This window comes from Salvia miltiorrhiza, chromosome 1 (genome assembly GCF_028751815.1).
Source record: "Salvia miltiorrhiza cultivar Shanhuang (shh) chromosome 1, IMPLAD_Smil_shh, whole genome shotgun sequence".
Taxonomy (NCBI): domain Eukaryota; kingdom Viridiplantae; phylum Streptophyta; class Magnoliopsida; order Lamiales; family Lamiaceae; genus Salvia; species Salvia miltiorrhiza.
Window position 1 is genome coordinate 76,805,772 of NC_080387.1, and position 21,565 is coordinate 76,827,336.

The window sequence follows — 21,565 nt, forward strand, 5'->3', positions numbered from 1 at the left end:
TTGTGGTCATGTTATAATAATCAAATCAATTCTTTTACGACTTGGCAATCAAAGAGATTGATTATGTATATCTTGGGAATAAGAAATTCCACAATGCTATGAAAACTTTAGGCCATCTTAAGTTCAATTATAAATCAGTTTAGTGGTAAAAAATGAGATATATGGAACATTACGTAAATTATCTGTCGTCCATTTCCTAATTTATTGGTTTTAGATACATTTGTTGAAAAGATATTTCAAATTATCTGCCAAAGTAAATGGTGAGCTTCCACTCTATTTACAACTTGACATCCCTTGCTATCTGCAACTTGGCAGAAACGCTTGCAAAACTTGATCAGATCTTTAGCTTATTTTGTTTTCTTAGCTTGCTGGCTTCTTCTCATATAACTAATTTATGCTTAGTTAGATAAATACTCTAACAGCAATTGGATTTTCTGTTTCCAGCCATATTGGATCTTCTATTTTCTCAATGTTAACTAAATTATGATGTTATCAAGTATAGTTGGTGTGTCTTCGTGATATAGGGAATATAAGATGTGTAACAAAATGTCACGACCGGCCTTAATTAAGGATAATTAATCCGGGAAAACCATGACTGGGGAAGGGAAATTACGAAGCGGGTTTAGAAAGGGGCGCATAAAAGAATACTCAAAGAGCTTGAATACGCGTGAAATATTCCTTAAAAGGAAAAAGGCATAGTTCGCAAAAAAAGGGTACTCAAAGAACTTGTATACGCGTTATATTCCTTAAAAGGAAAAAGGCATCGTTAGGGGCTTCGCTAAAACATTATCAGAGTTTGCAACGGAAGGCGTAACTGAAATAATCAGTGTTTACAGCGGAATGCATAACTAAGATACATGTATGAAGACATGTATCCTTTCTGAGCCTACTTTAAGTTCGACAAAAACTCCACTCAGCAACAACACTTCATCGCCCATCACAGCTCAACCTGCACAAACATAAACATACGAAGGGCTGAGTACAAGAGTACTCAGTGGGCAGTGCCAAGCATATAACATAATATCAACAACAAAACACAACTTCGCATAAGAGGCATAAGTTTCTTTCAAATCCTTTGCTCATTAAACATTTCCATATTCATAAACAGCATGAGCGCATTCTTCATCATCAACAATCATAACAAGCATCGTGTCGTGGAGAAGGCCTTCCCAAACGAACACGGGCATCGCGCCGTGAGGGGGAGCCTCCCTCAGCGGTCACGGCATCGTACTATTGAGGGAGGCCTCCCCCAATAGACGCTGTAACACTGGCATATTGGCATACTGGCATCGCGCCGCGAGAGAGGCCTCTCTCAGCGGACACGGGCATCGCGCCGTGAGGAAGGCCCTCCTCAGCGGACACGGCATCGTACTGTTGAGGGAGGCCTCCCCCAACAGACGCAAGCATCAATCACAGGCATAAACTTATCAGCGTAAAGCATTCAAGCGTAAATAAGCGTAATCAAGCGTAAATCATTTAACGTAAAGCATAATAAAGCATACCACACTTGAAGATCCAATTTGCATTTTAAAGCATAACACATACATAGCATTTTATTTACGCGTAAGAAATTGCCCACCTGATAGCAAAGTTTTGCTAAGGTACTCTAACTCCTTGTGTAGTTCTTACTCTCGCGCTTGACCTTAATCACGAGAATATAAAATAAGACATTACCTCGAGGAAAATTCTTAATTAATGAGAAATCGTAATTAACTATGCATGAATCTGGTATGCATGAACTAATCTTCTGAGCGATAATCGGGAATTCTACTATTAATCCTTGTTAATAGATTTAGCTAATTCTCGTCTAGCGCGGTCGAATAAAACTGTGATTATTCCTTCCTCATCGGAATATTCTAGTCGTGAAATAAACCTCGCATTTGTACTTGATTGAAAAAGGACTAACTCGGCTTTAAACGAGGTGTGACCTTGTAGAAATTATCGGGCTTTTCGATAGAAACATCATTACTAGCGTAACCTCAAATAATTAATAGGCTCAAAAGAGAGTAGCCAATTAATTAAATAAACCAGTGGCTTAAATGAAATAAACAATAATGGCTTGCTTTAAAGTCGGAAGTCCAAAAACATTAATTAATAAACTGGGCGGCTCATTACTGATAAATAATTGGGCTCCATCAAAAATTGATACTGCTAGGCTTAGCTCAAAGGAGTAACTTCAGCTCAAGCTTTAAAAGAATTAAAGCCCAACTTAAAAAGTCTTCGACCCAAAACAATTAAAATAGGGGTCCAAATAATAATTAATGTGGACTGAAAAGAATTAATCTTAGCCCAAAAAGGCAATTTAATCGGCCCAAATGATGAATTAAACTGGCCCAACGAAATATAAATAAGACTAGAATAATAGCCCATCATAAAATATGCATCAGCCCAACTCCTTAATTAAATCGAGCCCAATAAAAATAATATAACAAAGGCCCAAAGAAAATAACTAGGAGGTCCAATCGGAATAAAATAACAAAGCCCAATGAATTAATTAAATTAGGCACAATTACAATAAATAATAAAGCCAAAAAAATCAGTTGGCCCAATTCAAATAAATAATAAAGCCCAAAAATCAGATGGCCCAATTTAAATAAATAATAAAGCCCAAAAATCAGTTGGCCCAATTTATTTAAAATAAACAAGCTCACAATTTAGCCCAATTAATTAAAATAGGGGTAAGCCCAACATAGCCCAATCCCTCTCTCTTCTCAAGCTCTCGGCTCTCTTTCTCTCTCAACTCTCAAACGTTTTTCTCTCTCTTTTCTCTCTCTCAAGAACCGACGCTCCCTCTCTTCCTCAAGGCCGGCCGATCGGCCTCTTCTCCTCTCACCGAGATTCCGTTCGGCCACCGCCTGCTCCGACCGGCGTCGTCTTCTTTCTTCCTCAAAATCCAATCTCGCCTTTCTCTCTCTGGAAGAGCCGCTCGTCCCCTTCTCCTCAAACCAGTCGAGCCCTAACTCAAGAAGTCCTCGCCGCTGTCGCTGCTACTCCTTCGCCCGAAATCCGGCGATTCAGCTGGCGCTCTCTCATCCTGTCATCTCAATTCATCGATTCCCCAACATCGAGCCCTGATTCTCAAGAAATTATCGCTGCTGCTACCCTTTCGAAATTGGGCAACCGGTCGCCGTCTGGGAGCGGCGTTGCTCCGGCCTGGAGCCCGTCGGCCTCCTCTCCTTCATGGTTCCAGTCGGCCTCAGTGATTCTCCAGCTCCAACGCCCTGAATTTCTGGCGAGTCGCCGCTGCAGAGCAGCCGCTGCTCGGCTCGGTACCGGTCAAGGCAGTCAGCCTTCCCTTCTCGCCGCGACGTCAACAGAGGCCCCGTCGTCACCACCAGTGGAGGCCGGCGAGTCCGCGAGTCAGTGTTGCCGTTTATACTCCGTTGCAGTTGTCGAGTTCGAGCCACGCCGTTGCTGTTGTTCCCGTTTTACGACGAGGTAGCAGGAGCTTGTCGCCGTTATCTCCGTCGTTGCAGCTGGACTGAACAAGGAAGTCGGCCTCTCTTTTCTTCCATAAGCTAAGTCTTTGTTCTATCTTCCTCTTCTTCTTAATTGCTAAGTTAGTAATACTCTACTGTGAATAGGAAATTCTAGTCTGGCAGTACATAACTCAACTCTCTTAGTTTCTATATTGTCGATTATGCAAGGGATTAATGGCGTGTGGCTTTGAAGTTTGGGATTTCACTGATTTGTCTTAGTCACTCAAATAGAGGTAGTCTAGGAATTCATCCTCTACAATCTTATATTCTTAGGGTGCAAAAGTGCAGCCTGTTCTTGCCTTGCATAAGAGTTGTTTTAAGCACTATTGAGTGCTCATACCTATTGTCATTCACATGAGATCTAGTTGGTGTATTTGCTAAGTTCAAGATGTCTATAAGGTCTTCTATATTTAAAACTGATCATGCTCATGCTTTGATATGAATGCTCACTGGTATGAAAAATAGGATAGCATGATTACCTTGAATATGTTTGAACTGATTGCTTGCTGTTGGTGTTGAAAGAAATGTGTAATAATCTTAATGTTTGGTTGGCTGTTGTTGAGGTACTAGATGAACTGGAATAGCTCTGAAATAATTCAAGATTGCTGTTCTTGTATTAATGCAGGTGGAATATGGAAAAAGGTGAAGAAATTGAACCAAGCTTACCTCTGAAATTTTTGGCAGCAGGGCAATGAATGCAGATTTCTCCTATTATTTGGTGGATTCCCTTGTGAAGATTGGGAGTGAAAATGGTACGCGTGGGCTGAAGATGTAGGCTAAGAAGGAGTAGTGGTGCACTTGGTGGTGCACTTGAGTGTGGTGGGGAAAAAGGAGTGTAGTTGGTGGAGAAAGCAAATGGTGGTGGCGTGGAGTGGAGTTGATGGTCGGCTCTTTCCTCTACATTCTCTACTTTTAAATTTTATCTCTTATTGACTAATGTGCCTACACTTGAGTGAAGGCATTAAGTGAGCCACTTTTTCTTTTCTTTCCACTAACTTTGCAATACTTTCTCTCTTGGAACGTTGGTGCTTATTGAATGAATAATTGAGTGGAGAGCAAAGACGTGTACATCGTTAGCAAAAGATGGAAATAATAACTTTATCTAAACTTTAATTGATTGAAGAGCTTTTGCTTTTGTAATATACTAGACGATTTTCCCCAAGCTGGGAACTAGCCTGTAATCTGTGAACTGTAAATAAATACTGACTTCGATTTTCAATCATCGCATTTCTGTATCCGTTTAGTATCTGCTTCCTTGTTTCCAATATTGAAAAACTATAATATGACTTAAATTAAATCCGTAGATTTAATCTATGTTGCAGTCGGAATAATTCCTCGACTTCTAGTAGCACTAATAAAATATAACTGCTTCTGTTTCTCGATTAATAAATAACATGACTTTGCTAAGTCAGTTATAACTTGGAAATAATAATTATTGAATGGCTCAATAATTCTTGTCACGTTTTTCTCATACATTATAAAAGTATAAAGCTAAAATAATAACTCCGTCTCTGATAAAAAAAATCAGGACCATAAACTGGATTCATTTATAAAAATTTGCATTTACTAGTTTTAATCATAATTAAAATAGCGGGCTACTACATACTACCCCTCTTAACAAAAATTTCGTCCCGAAATTTGCATGTCTCTGCTAAAACAGTTCGGGGTATTTTTCCTTCATCTTATCTTCTAGTTCCCACGTGGCTTCTTCTTGACCGTGATGTCTATATAAGATTTTCTCTGATGTGACTGATTTCGCAAGTGTCCACATATTGCTGGCAAGGGGGTGTGGGTGTTCCCAATTGCTGAACCTTGTTGTCTGTTGGGGCATTGCGTGGAGTAGTGACCCTTTTGGCCACAATTGTAACAACCGTTAGTTCCAGCTCGACAGATACCCCTATGCATCTTACCGCAATTTGGGCAAGGTGAAATTCCTCTCTGACTTTGGCTACCTCCAGTTGACTCGAGGTTAGTCTGTGCCTCGTGCCTTGGTTGAATAAACTGTTCGGCCCGTTCATATTCTTGCCATACTTGCTTATTAATCGAATTGATATTGTCTTCATTGTTGTCCCACTTGCGCTTCCCTTTGAGAGTATGCGAGGCTGCTGGTGGATCGTTTGGCGTTGAGATCAATGGTGGGGTTGACTTGTCCGACGGCATTGCAGCTTCAACGTCAAGTGCCCTGTTCAGAGACTCCGTGTATGAAAGTCCTCCGTGGCTTGCTAGAGCCATCTTAATTTCGTACCGCAGACCGGCACAAAATTTCTCTGCCATCTTCTCATCTGTGTCCACTTGTTGCGGAGCAAACCTAGACAGGTTGCAGAATTCCTTGTCGTATTCAACCACATATTTCTTTCCTTGTTTCAACTCGTAGAACTCAGCTTCTTTCTTCTTCCTATAGCTTTTCGGAATATATTTATCATATAATCCTGTCTTAAAATCTTCCCAAATGTAAATTGCCCATTGTTCTGGTGTCAGAATTTTTCGACGTGCTTCCCACCAGAAGTCAGCCGATCCTGTTAGCTGGAATGAGACGCAAGATAGGCGCTCCTCATCAGTACAACGTAGAAAGTTGAAAATGCGTTCCATTGCACACACCCAAATCTCAGCTTCAGCTGGTTCACTCGTTCCGTCAAACGTAGGTGGATTTTGCCTTAAAAAGAGTTCTTCGACTCTCCTAGTTGGGGGGCGGAGGGAATGGGTTATGTCCTCGAGCATCTTGTGGTTCTTCTGGTACAGCGTTACGGTTTCTGCGATTGTTATTGTTTCTCGCAGGGCGTCCTCTCTTAGGCGGCATTCTAGTAGCAAAGATGTGCCAATTAGTACACTCTAGCATAATCTAATACAAGCCTCAAAAGAATTCTTGTACAGGTTAACTTATTCTAACTTGTAAACAAGTCATAACTCCAATGACAACATTGATGTAGTAAGCTCTAAGGGTCCTTAGCATCTCAAATCCATGAGTCATAAAAATTTCTTAAGTATATAATATCACATCATCTAAATTGGATACTTAGGCATAAGTCATGGAGATTCATAGCGGCTATAAAATCATAAGCTTAAAAATTATTCTATACGCATCACTTATCTTGCTGCCTTCACTATAGCCACCAAAAGATACAATCTAATTTCTTCTATGTTTGCTTCTATGTTCTGTCGTAGTGGTGATCTCATATCTTAATAGCTCTACGTTCATAGGGATTCATTCCATAGGCATACTTAATCGTGCTTGCGTAAATCATTTCATTCAATAACAACATAACATAGCTATTAACAGTTACTCACTTTGCTATTACGATAATTCTCACTTTTTGTAAACATTAACTCAAAACTTGGAATATCATTCTGCTTCGTTGAGTGTGATGCGATGAAGTGCTGAGCTTTGTCGATTGAACTCTAGACACTTTAGTGATCCATTCAAAGTTTGGCTTAAATAAACTCTTAGGCTCAGAGCAAACGAACTGCTCTGATACCACTCTGTCACGACCGGCCTTAATTAAGGATAATTAATCCGGGAAAACCATGACTGGGGAAGGGAAATTACGAAGCGGGTTTAGAAAGGGGCGCATAAAAGAATACTCAAAGAGCTTGAATACGCGTGAAATATTCCTTAAAAGGAAAAAGGCATAGTTCGCAAAAAAAGGGTACTCAAAGAACTTGTATACGCGTTATATTCCTTAAAAGGAAAAAGGCATCGTTAGGGGCTTCGCTAAAACATTATCAGAGTTTGCAACGGAAGGCGTAACTGAAATAATCAGTGTTTACAGCGGAATGCATAACTAAGATACATGTATGAAGACATGTATCCTTTCTGAGCCTACTTTAAGTTCGACAAAAACTCCACTCAGCAACAACACTTCATCGCCCATCACAGCTCAACCTGCACAAACATAAACATACGAAGGGCTGAGTACAAGAGTACTCAGTGGGCAGTGCCAAGCATATAACATAATATCAACAACAAAACACAACTTCGCATAAGAGGCATAAGTTTCTTTCAAATCCTTTGCTCATTAAACATTTCCATATTCATAAACAGCATGAGCGCATTCTTCATCATCAACAATCATAACAAGCATCGTGTCGTGGAGAAGGCCTTCCCAAACGAACACGGGCATCGCGCCGTGAGGGGGAGCCTCCCTCAGCGGTCACGGCATCGTACTATTGAGGGAGGCCTCCCCCAATAGACGCTGTAACACTGGCATATTGGCATACTGGCATCGCGCCGCGAGAGAGGCCTCTCTCAGCGGACACGGGCATCGCGCCGTGAGGAAGGCCCTCCTCAGCGGACACGGCATCGTACTGTTGAGGGAGGCCTCCCCCAACAGACGCAAGCATCAATCACAGGCATAAACTTATCAGCGTAAAGCATTCAAGCGTAAATAAGCGTAATCAAGCGTAAATCATTTAACGTAAAGCATAATAAAGCATACCACACTTGAAGATCCAATTTGCATTTTAAAGCATAACACATACATAGCATTTTATTTACGCGTAAGAAATTGCCCACCTGATAGCAAAGTTTTGCTAAGGTACTCTAACTCCTTGTGTAGTTCTTACTCTCGCGCTTGACCTTAATCACGAGAATATAAAATAAGACATTACCTCGAGGAAAATTCTTAATTAATGAGAAATCGTAATTAACTATGCATGAATCTGGTATGCATGAACTAATCTTCTGAGCGATAATCGGGAATTCTACTATTAATCCTTGTTAATAGATTTAGCTAATTCTCGTCTAGCGCGGTCGAATAAAACTGTGATTATTCCTTCCTCATCGGAATATTCTAGTCGTGAAATAAACCTCGCATTTGTACTTGATTGAAAAAGGACTAACTCGGCTTTAAACGAGGTGTGACCTTGTAGAAATTATCGGGCTTTTCGATAGAAACATCATTACTAGCGTAACCTCAAATAATTAATAGGCTCAAAAGAGAGTAGCCAATTAATTAAATAAACCAGTGGCTTAAATGAAATAAACAATAATGGCTTGCTTTAAAGTCGGAAGTCCAAAAACATTAATTAATAAACTGGGCGGCTCATTACTGATAAATAATTGGGCTCCATCAAAAATTGATACTGCTAGGCTTAGCTCAAAGGAGTAACTTCAGCTCAAGCTTTAAAAGAATTAAAGCCCAACTTAAAAAGTCTTCGACCCAAAACAATTAAAATAGGGGTCCAAATAATAATTAATGTGGACTGAAAAGAATTAATCTTAGCCCAAAAAGGCAATTTAATCGGCCCAAATGATGAATTAAACTGGCCCAACGAAATATAAATAAGACTAGAATAATAGCCCATCATAAAATATGCATCAGCCCAACTCCTTAATTAAATCGAGCCCAATAAAAATAATATAACAAAGGCCCAAAGAAAATAACTAGGAGGTCCAATCGGAATAAAATAACAAAGCCCAATGAATTAATTAAATTAGGCACAATTACAATAAATAATAAAGCCAAAAAAATCAGTTGGCCCAATTCAAATAAATAATAAAGCCCAAAAAATCAGATGGCCCAATTTAAATAAATAATAAAGCCCAAAAATCAGTTGGCCCAATTTATTTAAAATAAACAAGCTCACAATTTAGCCCAATTAATTAAAATAGGGGTAAGCCCAACATAGCCCAATCCCTCTCTCTTCTCAAGCTCTCGGCTCTCTTTCTCTCTCAACTCTCAAACGTTTTTCTCTCTCTTTTCTCTCTCTCAAGAACCGACGCTCCCTCTCTTCCTCAAGGCCGGCCGATCGGCCTCTTCTCCTCTCACCGAGATTCCGTTCGGCCACCGCCTGCTCCGACCGGCGTCGTCTTCTTTCTTCCTCAAAATCCAATCTCGCCTTTCTCTCTCTGGAAGAGCCGCTCGTCCCCTTCTCCTCAAACCAGTCGAGCCCTAACTCAAGAAGTCCTCGCCGCTGTCGCTGCTACTCCTTCGCCCGAAATCCGGCGATTCAGCTGGCGCTCTCTCATCCTGTCATCTCAATTCATCGATTCCCCAACATCGAGCCCTGATTCTCAAGAAATTATCGCTGCTGCTACCCTTTCGAAATTGGGCAACCGGTCGCCGTCTGGGAGCGGCGTTGCTCCGGCCTGGAGCCCGTCGGCCTCCTCTCCTTCATGGTTCCAGTCGGCCTCAGTGATTCTCCAGCTCCAACGCCCTGAATTTCTGGCGAGTCGCCGCTGCAGAGCAGCCGCTGCTCGGCTCGGTACCGGTCAAGGCAGTCAGCCTTCCCTTCTCGCCGCGACGTCAACAGAGGCCCCGTCGTCACCACCAGTGGAGGCCGGCGAGTCCGCGAGTCAGTGTTGCCGTTTATACTCCGTTGCAGTTGTCGAGTTCGAGCCACGCCGTTGCTGTTGTTCCCGTTTTACGACGAGGTAGCAGGAGCTTGTCGCCGTTATCTCCGTCGTTGCAGCTGGACTGAACAAGGAAGTCGGCCTCTCTTTTCTTCCATAAGCTAAGTCTTTGTTCTATCTTCCTCTTCTTCTTAATTGCTAAGTTAGTAATACTCTACTGTGAATAGGAAATTCTAGTCTGGCAGTACATAACTCAACTCTCTTAGTTTCTATATTGTCGATTATGCAAGGGATTAATGGCGTGTGGCTTTGAAGTTTGGGATTTCACTGATTTGTCTTAGTCACTCAAATAGAGGTAGTCTAGGAATTCATCCTCTACAATCTTATATTCTTAGGGTGCAAAAGTGCAGCCTGTTCTTGCCTTGCATAAGAGTTGTTTTAAGCACTATTGAGTGCTCATACCTATTGTCATTCACATGAGATCTAGTTGGTGTATTTGCTAAGTTCAAGATGTCTATAAGGTCTTCTATATTTAAAACTGATCATGCTCATGCTTTGATATGAATGCTCACTGGTATGAAAAATAGGATAGCATGATTACCTTGAATATGTTTGAACTGATTGCTTGCTGTTGGTGTTGAAAGAAATGTGTAATAATCTTAATGTTTGGTTGGCTGTTGTTGAGGTACTAGATGAACTGGAATAGCTCTGAAATAATTCAAGATTGCTGTTCTTGTATTAATGCAGGTGGAATATGGAAAAAGGTGAAGAAATTGAACCAAGCTTACCTCTGAAATTTTTGGCAGCAGGGCAATGAATGCAGATTTCTCCTATTATTTGGTGGATTCCCTTGTGAAGATTGGGAGTGAAAATGGTACGCGTGGGCTGAAGATGTAGGCTAAGAAGGAGTAGTGGTGCACTTGGTGGTGCACTTGAGTGTGGTGGGGAAAAAGGAGTGTAGTTGGTGGAGAAAGCAAATGGTGGTGGCGTGGAGTGGAGTTGATGGTCGGCTCTTTCCTCTACATTCTCTACTTTTAAATTTTATCTCTTATTGACTAATGTGCCTACACTTGAGTGAAGGCATTAAGTGAGCCACTTTTTCTTTTCTTTCCACTAACTTTGCAATACTTTCTCTCTTGGAACGTTGGTGCTTATTGAATGAATAATTGAGTGGAGAGCAAAGACGTGTACATCGTTAGCAAAAGATGGAAATAATAACTTTATCTAAACTTTAATTGATTGAAGAGCTTTTGCTTTTGTAATATACTAGACGATTTTCCCCAAGCTGGGAACTAGCCTGTAATCTGTGAACTGTAAATAAATACTGACTTCGATTTTCAATCATCGCATTTCTGTATCCGTTTAGTATCTGCTTCCTTGTTTCCAATATTGAAAAACTATAATATGACTTAAATTAAATCCGTAGATTTAATCTATGTTGCAGTCGGAATAATTCCTCGACTTCTAGTAGCACTAATAAAATATAACTGCTTCTGTTTCTCGATTAATAAATAACATGACTTTGCTAAGTCAGTTATAACTTGGAAATAATAATTATTGAATGGCTCAATAATTCTTGTCACGTTTTTCTCATACATTATAAAAGTATAAAGCTAAAATAATAACTCCGTCTCTGATAAAAAAAATCAGGACCATAAACTGGATTCATTTATAAAAATTTGCATTTACTAGTTTTAATCATAATTAAAATAGCGGGCTACTACACAAAATATCTTGCGTGCATCGCTAATTGATTTATAATTTAAAGGCATTTAGCAAATAATAATGTTTCAGTTTATGTTTTCAAGTACAAAAGAAAATGTCTTTCTTATTGTGCTCCATCTTTAAAGTGATTGAAATGAAGGGTTCTTCAATTTTTAGGTCCAATACCATCCACCATTGGGAATCTAACAAATTTGTCCTGGCTAGAACTCTCTTCCAACAATTTAAATGGTGAGCTTCCATTCTCCATCTTCAGCTTGACATAACATCTTTACAAACTTGATCGGATCTTTGGCCATTTTTGTATGACTTAGCTAATTTGTGTCAAAAGATCTGAGTGCTTTACATCTCTATCTTTAAAGTGATTTATATGAAGGGTTCTCCAATTTTCAGGTCCAATACCATCCACCATTGGGAATCTATCAAATTTGGAGTATTTGTGGCTCTCTTCCAACAAATTAAATGGTGAGCTTCCATTCTCCATGTGCAACATGACATCCTTTCAAATTCTTATTTTCTCAAATAACAGTTTGGAAATCTTTGGACATATTTCATCTAAATGCAAATCACTTTAGTGGCCCCATTCCATCAATATTTATGAGAGGGTGTATTTTTGAGTCTAACAATTTGAGTGTTAATAAATTGCAAGAAAATTTGCCTATACGTGTGTTCATATAAGATATGCGATTTGTCTAATTCCTCTGTCACTCCATGTGCAATATGAAATAGAAATGGATGACTTATCTAATTTTGAATCTTTGATTTCTCAACTTGCTAGGTTGTTCTCATTTAATTAGCTCGTGCTTAATTAACTAAATACTTTAACAATAGTTGGATTTGTTGTTTCGAGCCATATTGTAACTCTATTAATTTTAAGGATCAATGTTAGCAAATACTATATTAAATTAAGATGCCATTGAATATATGACACATGCATGGGTGATATAAGAATAGAAGAGCTAATTTAATTTCTATCAAAATACTTCACGTGCATAAAATGTATTTCTTCATTGCCTTGTTTCTTTATGTATCCAGATTGTCTCTAAAGCAATATATATCTACGTTGACTTCTCAAACTTCCAGGTCCAATACCATCCACCATTGGGAATCTATCAAATTTGAAGTATTTATTTCTCCCTTCCAACAAATTAAATGGTGAGCTTCCATTCTCCATCTGTAACTTGACATCCCTTCAGCTTCTTCTACTCTCAAATAACAGTTTGGAAGGGACAGTTCCACAATGCTTTCGAAACTTGAGCAAATCTAATTTGCTCATATTTCATTTAAATGCAAATAACTTTAGTGGCCCAATTCCATCAATATTTATCAAAGGGTGTAGTCTTGAGTCCATCAATTTGAGTGGTAATAAATTGCAAGGAAGATTACCTAAATCCTTAATCAATTGCAAAAGTCTGAGGGGCCTCGATGTTGGAAATAATAGAATACAAGACAAATTTCCGTTTTGGATGGAAGCTCTTCCTGAGCTTCGAGTGCTCGTCTTGAAGTCTAACAAGTTTGATGGTAACATGTCGTTGGCTTCACGAAGCAACCTTCCATTTCCTAAGTTGCAAGTTTTAGATATATCAGAGAACGAATTTGTGGGGTCTTTACCTCAAAAATATTTCAAGAATTTCAGAGCAACGAAGGAAAATCAAACAGATGGTGATATTGACTATTTTTCAAATTATGTGGAGATGAGAATCACCTTGAAAGGTTTGGATCAGTTATTGAAGAGATTGTTGGAAGACTTTACAATCATTGACTTATCCTCCAATAAATTCTCTGGTACTATTCCACATTCCATAGGTAATATGAATTCTTTGAGATACTTGAATTTTTCCCACAATAATCTCATGGGACACATACCTGCATCTCTTGGAAATATAAGTGTACTTGAATCATTGGACTTATCATCGAACAAATTGGATGGTGGAATTCCAAGTGAATTGACGAGGTTGACCTTTCTTGCGAAATTAAACCTTTCAATGAATGATCTGGTGGGGCAAATCCCACAATCTAATCAGTTTTCCACATTTGAGAATGATTCATACGTGGGAAACTTGAGATTGTGTGGAGTTCCGTTGACGAGAAAATGCAACGAGGAGAATGGGCAGCGGATGCAGCCAGAAGAACAAGATGACGAAAATGATGAGTATGGATTTATAGATGGATTTGGATGGAGAAGTGTGGTGATGGGATATGGAAGTGGACTCGTAGTTGGAATTGGAATTGGTTGTTGCATTATTCGATTTGGAAGGCCAAGATGGTTGGTGGAATTCTTTTTTGGTGTTGGATATACATACAACAAGAACAAGAAGAAGAAGAAGACAAGGAAGAGAGCTACTCCAACACAGAGGAGAAGTTGAGTCAAGACAAATATATATTATGAGCTTTTCTTTCTTGCTTTTTTGTTCTTTTCCAGACATCAGATTGTTGTTTTATGATTGCTACTTGTGAGTTTGTGCTTTTGAGTTTATACAATGTTGTTTATGTTCAAAGTTTGCTAAGTTTTAATTTTATCTCATTTAAAATAGTTTTGTGATGGAGTCCCGTTATTAGATAAGCAGTTATTTTCATCTGGGCTTTTTGTCGAACTTTTGGCGAACTGATTTTCGCTATTCTTCTCCACCGTCTTTACTTCACTGCAAAATGGAGCTTTTACTTCGTCTACGGTGTCGTTTTTCTCGAAATCCGGAGTGTGTGAAATCCTAGAGAGATCTCCAACAATTATTATTAATTTTGATTGGTTGAGGTTGGTTATAGTGATAACTTGGATGCATTTTAGATTAAGGTGATTGGATATATCATATAATCCACACAATTTTGGATTGATAAACGATTGTATGCCGATTTATCAATCACGTGTCCAATTATGCAAAAAATATTTGATTAAGGTGAATTATTTTATCAATCATACGTTACCACTCAAACCTAATGCCTCAGATTCTTGAATTTGTCTAACAATACTTGAATTCCCTTCGTCTGGTGTAAGAGCGTTATTTTGATCTTTGTATCATACTTTTTCTTAAGTTTGGTGTAAGAGCTTGTGCTTCAACTGTTTCTCCCTTTCTTTATTTTTTTATCTTTAAGTTATTGGCATCTAGATATACGAACTTTCGGTCCATTTTGATTTTTCCCATGAATTTTGAAAATTCTCAAAAACTACACAAACTTTGACTCATTTTGTTTTTTCCACGAACTTTGAGAATTATCAAAAAATACACAAACTTTGGCTTCATTTTGTTTTTTCCCACGAAATATATTATTATAAAAATGATCCAAATAATTCTTTTATTTTTTATTTTTAGGGCTAATTCGCTCTAAATCCTTAAACTATAGTCATTTTTCATTTTTTCCCTCAATCTTTGAACTTCCCATAAAAAACCACCAACTATTGATTTTTCCTAATTTTCCCATGACGGATTTTCCAGCCAAATTCGATGTCGGAATTTTCCTATGTGGCGTTATTCACTTAATACGTGGCGCCAACATGTTTTATATTTGACACATAACCCTATACGTGGCAATATTTGGCAACCCTTTTCCCATCTCACTCTCACCCTTTCCCCCTCTCTCTCACTCTCTCTTCTGCTGCTGCACAACCATGGACGCCAATGCGCTTGCAGCATCGGGAGCCATTACCGCCTCCTTTACCTGGCGTCGTCTCTCACTTCAGTTGACCCTCGATCACCAAAACCCCCAAAATCAAAAACCCTAGCTCCCCCAGTCTCGACGTCGGTGGCGTTGGCAGCAGCGACATCACCCTTTCCCCCTTTCTCCTCTGTCGCTGCACAGCCATGGCCGTCGATGCGCTTGCAGCGTCGGGGGCCATCACCGCCTCCTTAACCCGGCATCGCCTCTCTCTTCAGTTGACCCTCGATCACCAAAACCCCCAAAGTCAGAAACCCTAGCTCATTCATCCTCGATGTCGGTCGCCACCGTCCAGATCCCAAACAACGACGTCGTTCTCTTGATTTTTTTCTTTTCTCGCGACGGACAACCACCACCTCTTTCTTGATGGCGACAACAGTAACGCCGCCCAGCCGGAGGATTGCATCGCCGCGGCGGCAGAAGTAACGCCACCTAGCCGTCTTCCTCCTCCATCGACCGACTGAGAAAAACCCACTGGCGCCACCTCCTCTCTTTCTACCGAACAGCATCGACCAAAAAGCCAAACCACCCACCGCCACCGCCGTTTATTTGGACAAGAATGCGCAAAACGACGTCGTTTATGAATGCGCAAACCGACGTCGTTTTATTAAGTATCCCGCGCGTCCACGTTAGATAATTCCGATTCCACATGTGTACAGATTTGGCCGAAAAATCTGTCATGGGAAAATTGAGAAAAATCAATAGTTGGTGAATTTTTATGGGGAGTTCAAAGATTGAGGGAAAAAACGGAAAATGACTATAGTTAAAAGATTTAGAGAGAATTAACCCTTATTTTTTTCAAAACGACGGCGTTTTGATTACGAGTTCAAATTAAAAAAAATCATGTCACTCATGAATAATTATCATCAATCATTAATTAAATCAATTAAGCTAGCTAGATAAATATAAAAGAATTATTTGGATCATTTTTAATAACAATATATTTCATGGGAAAAAAAAAAAAAAAGAGAGCTCATGTATTTTTTGACAATTCTCAAAGTTCATGAAAAAAAAATGAGTAGAAAAATCAAAATAAGCTCAAAGTTTGTGTATTTAGGCGCCAATAACCCTTTATCTTTTTGTATTTATTGCTACTTATGTGGTCGTTCTTGATTATTGACAAATGATATATAATTATATATGTTTTAATTATTAAATTGGAAGTTAATTAATATGTTCAATAATATCCTAAATTGTAACACTTTTTTCAAGTTGATGGTAAATTATATATCGACTTTGACTAATTACTCTCTCCAAACCACAAGAAACAATGCAAATATATCTTCAAACAATTTTTTCAGTATGTGAAACTCTGTAGAAATGACTTTTTTAATACTTCATAAATTAAGACGATGTCGTTTTGATCCAAGATAAGTTGGAAGAGTTTTACAGTTAATATTTAATATTGTTTCTCCCAATTCTCTCCTTGGCCGCGTTTCTCCGCCGCCGTCTGGAGCATCGGTAAGCAAGCCGCCGCCGCCGCCGCCGCCGCTGTGCGCATCATCCGTTCCGGCTAAATTATTCCGCCATCACTTCTGCTCTTCCATTCGAGGTACTTCTCCTTCTTCATCTAAATTAGGTCGATTTATATGCGACCACTTTCTGAAACAAATTATTTGCTGTAATTTGTCCCGTAAGACTTCTTCGGAAGAATTCGGTAGAATTTTCTGTAGTGAAGGCTGAATTTTTACTGAATTGATTTGGTTGTCTGTGTTTACTGAATGTTCTGAAGGTTTGGTAAAATTATAATGTTAAATTTGATTTAAACTGATCAAGAAAGTAGAAAGGAGGGATTTTGGAAGGGTGAATTAGGAGAGTGAGTTGTGAAGATGGAAAACAGAGGTGATCCTGAGCAGCAGAAACAGAATAATGCATCATTTGTTGTGAAAATACCTTCATATGAAGAGGTGGTTGAGAGCTCCCAACCTAAGTCGCAATCTTTATTCAAGCCTTCCTCCTCCTTTTCGCAAGCTTTCAATTTTATCAAAAACACTGAATTTTACACCACCCCGCCATCTGCACCGCTGGCTCAGTCCTCCAAAGATGCCCCTTCATCCTCTCAAGGATCTTATCCAAGGTCTCTATCTCCCTCTCTCTATATATAATTATGAGAATGCCTTTTTGCTTTAGAGTGGTTAATGTAGGATGTTGGTTGTGTTGTAGGCAAACCATTCAATCTGAAGCTCCTTCCACTTCAGTTTCATCAGCTGGTGCAAATCGGAATGCCATCATCGTTAGCCATAGACAGGTGAGCTTTTTTGTGCACTATAACCAATATGTTCAATCAATAATAATGCTTTGATACATAGGTGAAATAGCATGTGAAACTCATCATTAATGTTTAATTTGTTATTTGTTATTTGTTATGTGGGCTCAACATGACTAAACGTAACCTGGGGAGCCAGTTAAAAAGTGTAGATTAGCCACCAAAAACTTGGTGACTTTATTTTGTTCAAATTACATGTAGTTTGGCCTGTTATAAGCTGGCGATGCCTTCCAAATTCTGAGACTGTAAACTGTTGTGGCATTTTCATGCTCCATTGGGAATAGATAACTATGTTTTCCAGGTCCTGTAGGTTGATACTTGATAATATGATTTCTAAATTATCCCATGTTTGTCTTGTAATGCAGAAGGGCAACCCTTTGCTAAAGCATATAAGGAATGTTCGATGGGTTTTCGCTGATGTTGTTTGCGACTACTTGTTGGGCCAAAATGCTTGTGCGCTTTATTTGAGGTTTGAAGTCAAGTGCAATTTCATCGATGTTTATATGTTGGGAATCAAGTACATTTCCTATGGCATGGTTTGACAGCACTCTTATTCCGATGTAGCCACTATTATGATCATAGAAACATGTGTTTTGGCACAGGCTCTTGAGATAACAATATCTTGACACCATCATATTGAAATACACCTATTTGATCTAACTGAAATCTTGAGAAAGGACCTTTAACAACGCCTCTGTGCAACAATGAGGACCGTAAACCTAACTTGGCCACTTCCTTTTGCCTTGGGTTTATTTTTTATCTGCAAAATCTTGGTTAACTAGTACTTTTTGGCTTCCAAAGACCAGAATTTGAACGAAAGTAAATTTATAATTTGATACCCAGAAAGCAAGATATAATATCATTAACAAACTGAGAAAAAAAAAACGGCATTTTGTTATACTATGGTTATATATATGAAGGGTTTGATGGGGATGCTAAAAGCATCTTGATTATGTCCCTTTCTCTAACTGTTCTGAATATTAAGCACTTCCTAATTTTGCTTGTGGGAAATTGAACAAAATTCTATGAGAGAGAGAGAGAGTATGTTTTATTGCTCAGAAAATGTTGTTGAGAAGTTACAAGGAAGCAATGTGTTTCATAGAAATGAAAATACCTGGAAGGCAAAATGTGACATGCTTAGCCTGTCAGGCATATTTGTATTACTTTGTTCTGCTAATGTGACACATATTCCAGCTTTCAACCTAGATTATTAATGTTTCATTATTCTAGGACTTAAAGCCAAGTCTGGTGATTTATGCTGCTCTAGATGATGAGAATGTCTTCCCTCGTCCATTTTCATTTTGCTGTTATGTGCATTTGACCAATGTTCAGAAAATTAAGAGGTTATATCCCTTATCAATGGATTTTGATACTTTTAGTCCTCATTGCATATTGTTAGAATCAAGCCTACATGTTAGCATATCTTTCCATTGTTCATTCAGTTAGTATAGTGATCCTCTTATATAATCAGGATTTGTTCTCTTGTCTTGTTCAGTCTTCGCTATCATCTTCTACATCCAGATTATCTGTATTTTCGGATAAGGGAACTGCAAAAGAATTTCAAGCTTCGCGTCGTATTATGCCATGTTGATGTGGTAAGCCTCTGATATTATCTTATACAAATTTTGAACTAAATTTTCATATGGGGTCTCTGATTTTCTCCCCTGTGGGTACTAGGAAGATGTTGTTAAGCCTCTACTTGAAGTCACAAAAACGGCACTACTCCATGACTGCACTCTTTTATGTGCTTGGAGGTATCTTTTCTGTGTCTGGTGCCTATGTTACAATGAAAATTATTACTTCATCAACGTTTATTTTTCGGAGTTGAAAAAGAATTGTCATTGAATAAATTGGTTTTTGAAACTCGAAAACTGCTAATGCCCTTGCCCCTTTCTTTTTACCCTTTCTTATGTAATTTGTTTCACGTTACCCGACTGGTTTTTTTCCTTTTCTTTATTTAGCTTGGAAGAGTGTGGTCGGTACCTGGAGACCATTAAAGTTTATGAAAACAAACCTGCCGATCTCATTCAGGGACAGATGGATATGGACTACATTTCACGGGTATGGCTCATTTCATTGATAGTTTATTAGCTTTCGTAGTTAGGAAGCTTATGACATTCGACAAACTGTGTACTGCTGATTAACATAATATAACCGATACTAATGTCCTGTTCTGTTATAGTTAAACCATGCACTCACATCAATCCGGCAGCGTTTGCCAAGTACTCCGGCACCAGGGGAAGCAAAAGGAAGGCCGCGGTGCAGGCGGAAACGGAGGAGGATGCAGCCGACACCCGACGAGCCAACGACGGTGAAGAAGGTACGAGATGAGTCTTTTCACTCAGTTATGAGATGGAGTTACTATAGAAGCTTTCTTCAAGTTATCATAAATCACACCTGAAAAGAGGTCGTTTAGGTTGTTTGTAATCTTTGCAAGAAAGGCTAATGTATTCCAAAAAAAGGTAAAATAATTATTCCTTACAACATTGAAATGCATTGCAATTAGGGCTGTAAACGAGTCAAGCTCCTAGATCTCGAGATGTTGATGATACTCAGCTCAGTAGCTGGTGGGCTCATTAAGTGAGTTAACTTGAAAATACGTGATTATTAATTTTGGGACAATTCGATCTTTTTATATTATAATTAGTAATGAGAATATATAATAATTCATCATTGAATTTTCTCATTCTTTGAATATTTCATGTTGGTGATATTGTACGTTATACTCCCTCTGTTCACCAATTCGTGTCCTAATTTGCCATTTTTGTCTGTCCACCAATTCGTGTTTTTATTTTTAGTAACTATTTCCTTAATTACTACCCTTATATTTTACACTTATTTACACATATGCCATTGTGATACCCATCACTTTTAATCTTAAAAAATGTCATTAGTCAACTATACGTATTAATTGTGGGTTCCTTTCTTCATTCAACAAATAAATAATACACTTTTTTTTAAAACTCGTGTGATCGTGTCCCTTTCAGTCTTTCTCTTAGGACACGAATTGGTGAACGGAGGGAGTAAGAATTTAGTATCAAAATGTGAAAAATGAAAAGAAAAAAATGTATCCAAATATCTGACAGAATAAATGTATATACTGCCATTAAATGTGTGATCAGGAAGGGCAATTCTGACTGAATGGAAAATTCAGAACCAGGCCTTTAAGAGAGAGAGAGAGATTGTTCAGAATCACATAAGTCGTTTCAGGAAGGGCAATTCTGACTGAATGGAAAATTCAGAACCAGGCCTTTAAGAGAGAGAGAGAGATTGTTCAGAATCACATAAGTCGTTTTTTGGACTTGGTAAAAAATATTGGATTATACTCCCTCCGTCCCATTAATTGAGATTTTCACAAAGATTAAGAAAAATCATTGAAAATGAAAATATATAAGTAAACTTCCTAATATGCCCATATTTATTAAGAGTAATATATGTGTACGGATCTAGGTTCATAACCACGATAGGTAAAATTTACCTACAAATTAACTACTAGTATATACTTCATGAGATTTGTACTTTTACTTTTTATCTTTATAGTATATTTTAGCTTTTTCATTATTTTGTTGGTGTTTTATTAATATATAATCTCACTTTAAGTCCTCTTCAGATTTTCTTGTACAATTTCTTGAAATTGTTAGGACCATAACTTGCTTTAATTAAATTCAAAACTTTATAAAATATTTCATGTCTTGGAGCCTTCTTCGGGAAATTCTAATAGCTTTAAGGGCTCGCTTGCTATGCAGTATGGAATAATGTATGATATCTTTGACTGTGATGTTTATTAATTTACTATATATCAATATATATCATGTGATACAGAATCAACAATATAATATATGGATTGTAGATAACAGACTACATTAATTTATAAAGATGTTTGATTTTTTAAAGCAAACAACATATTAGGATGAGCCCTAAATGATATAGTATGCCGTGTGTCGTGTCGAAATTTTAATATTTTTTAGGGTTTTGTACAAAAATTAACAACTAATTATTGACCATTTTGCTATTATGGACGGGAGAATTACATTTTATTATTTAAAAACATGTTTTGACAGGCTAAATCACATTTTTATATATAAAATCAGAAGAAGAAAAAATACAAAACAGTACTACAATTTAATTACAATAATTCAAAAAATTGCCTACACGATG

General features: G+C 38.3%; 2 protein-coding genes and 2 long non-coding RNA genes across 4 annotated transcripts; 2 read left to right on the forward strand and 2 right to left on the reverse strand.

Annotated features, from left to right (window-relative positions):
* Window positions 1-653: 653 nt before the first annotated feature.
* Window positions 654-1,753, reverse strand: LOC131006364 (uncharacterized). The gene is made up of 2 exons (XR_009095492.1): window positions 1,580-1,753; window positions 654-949 (listed from the first exon to the last, which is right to left on the reverse strand). It is a non-coding gene; the product is annotated as an uncharacterized LOC131006364 (long non-coding RNA).
* A 5,310-nt stretch (window positions 1,754-7,063) lies between these two features.
* LOC131006365 (uncharacterized) lies at window positions 7,064-8,163 on the reverse strand. Its single transcript, XR_009095493.1, has 2 exons — window positions 7,990-8,163; window positions 7,064-7,359 (listed from the first exon to the last, which is right to left on the reverse strand). It is a non-coding gene; the product is annotated as an uncharacterized LOC131006365 (long non-coding RNA).
* A 4,439-nt stretch (window positions 8,164-12,602) lies between these two features.
* On the forward strand, window positions 12,603-14,790 carry LOC131006366 (putative receptor like protein 25). The gene has a single exon (XM_057933554.1). It carries the CDS (start codon window positions 12,957-12,959, stop codon window positions 13,854-13,856), a length of 900 nt encoding a protein of 299 aa, XP_057789537.1. The 5' UTR covers window positions 12,603-12,956; the 3' UTR covers window positions 13,857-14,790.
* A 1,552-nt stretch (window positions 14,791-16,342) lies between these two features.
* LOC131014044 (DNA excision repair protein ERCC-1-like) lies at window positions 16,343-19,991 on the forward strand. The gene is made up of 9 exons (XM_057941972.1): window positions 16,343-16,693; window positions 16,918-17,218; window positions 17,305-17,389; window positions 17,773-17,876; window positions 18,903-19,002; window positions 19,085-19,161; window positions 19,369-19,468; window positions 19,590-19,727; window positions 19,914-19,991. Exons 2-9 carry the CDS (start codon window positions 16,971-16,973, stop codon window positions 19,989-19,991), a joined length of 930 nt encoding a protein of 309 aa, XP_057797955.1. The 5' UTR covers window positions 16,343-16,693; window positions 16,918-16,970.
* Window positions 19,992-21,565: the final 1,574 nt, after the last annotated feature.

Excerpts from the sequence above, each read along its gene's own strand:
- LOC131006366 (XM_057933554.1), top strand. The coding sequence starts at position 12,957 with ATGGAAGCTCTTCCTGAGCTTCGAGTGCTCGTCTTGAAGTCTAACAAG.
- LOC131014044 (XM_057941972.1), top strand. The coding sequence starts at position 16,971 with ATGGAAAACAGAGGTGATCCTGAGCAGCAGAAACAGAATAATGCATCA. Across the intron at positions 17,219-17,304 it reads TCTCAAGGATCTTATCCAAG|GCAAACCATTCAATCTGAAG; the intron begins GTCTCTATCTCC and ends GTTGTGTTGTAG. Across the intron at positions 17,390-17,772 it reads TCATCGTTAGCCATAGACAG|AAGGGCAACCCTTTGCTAAA; the intron begins GTGAGCTTTTTT and ends CTTGTAATGCAG.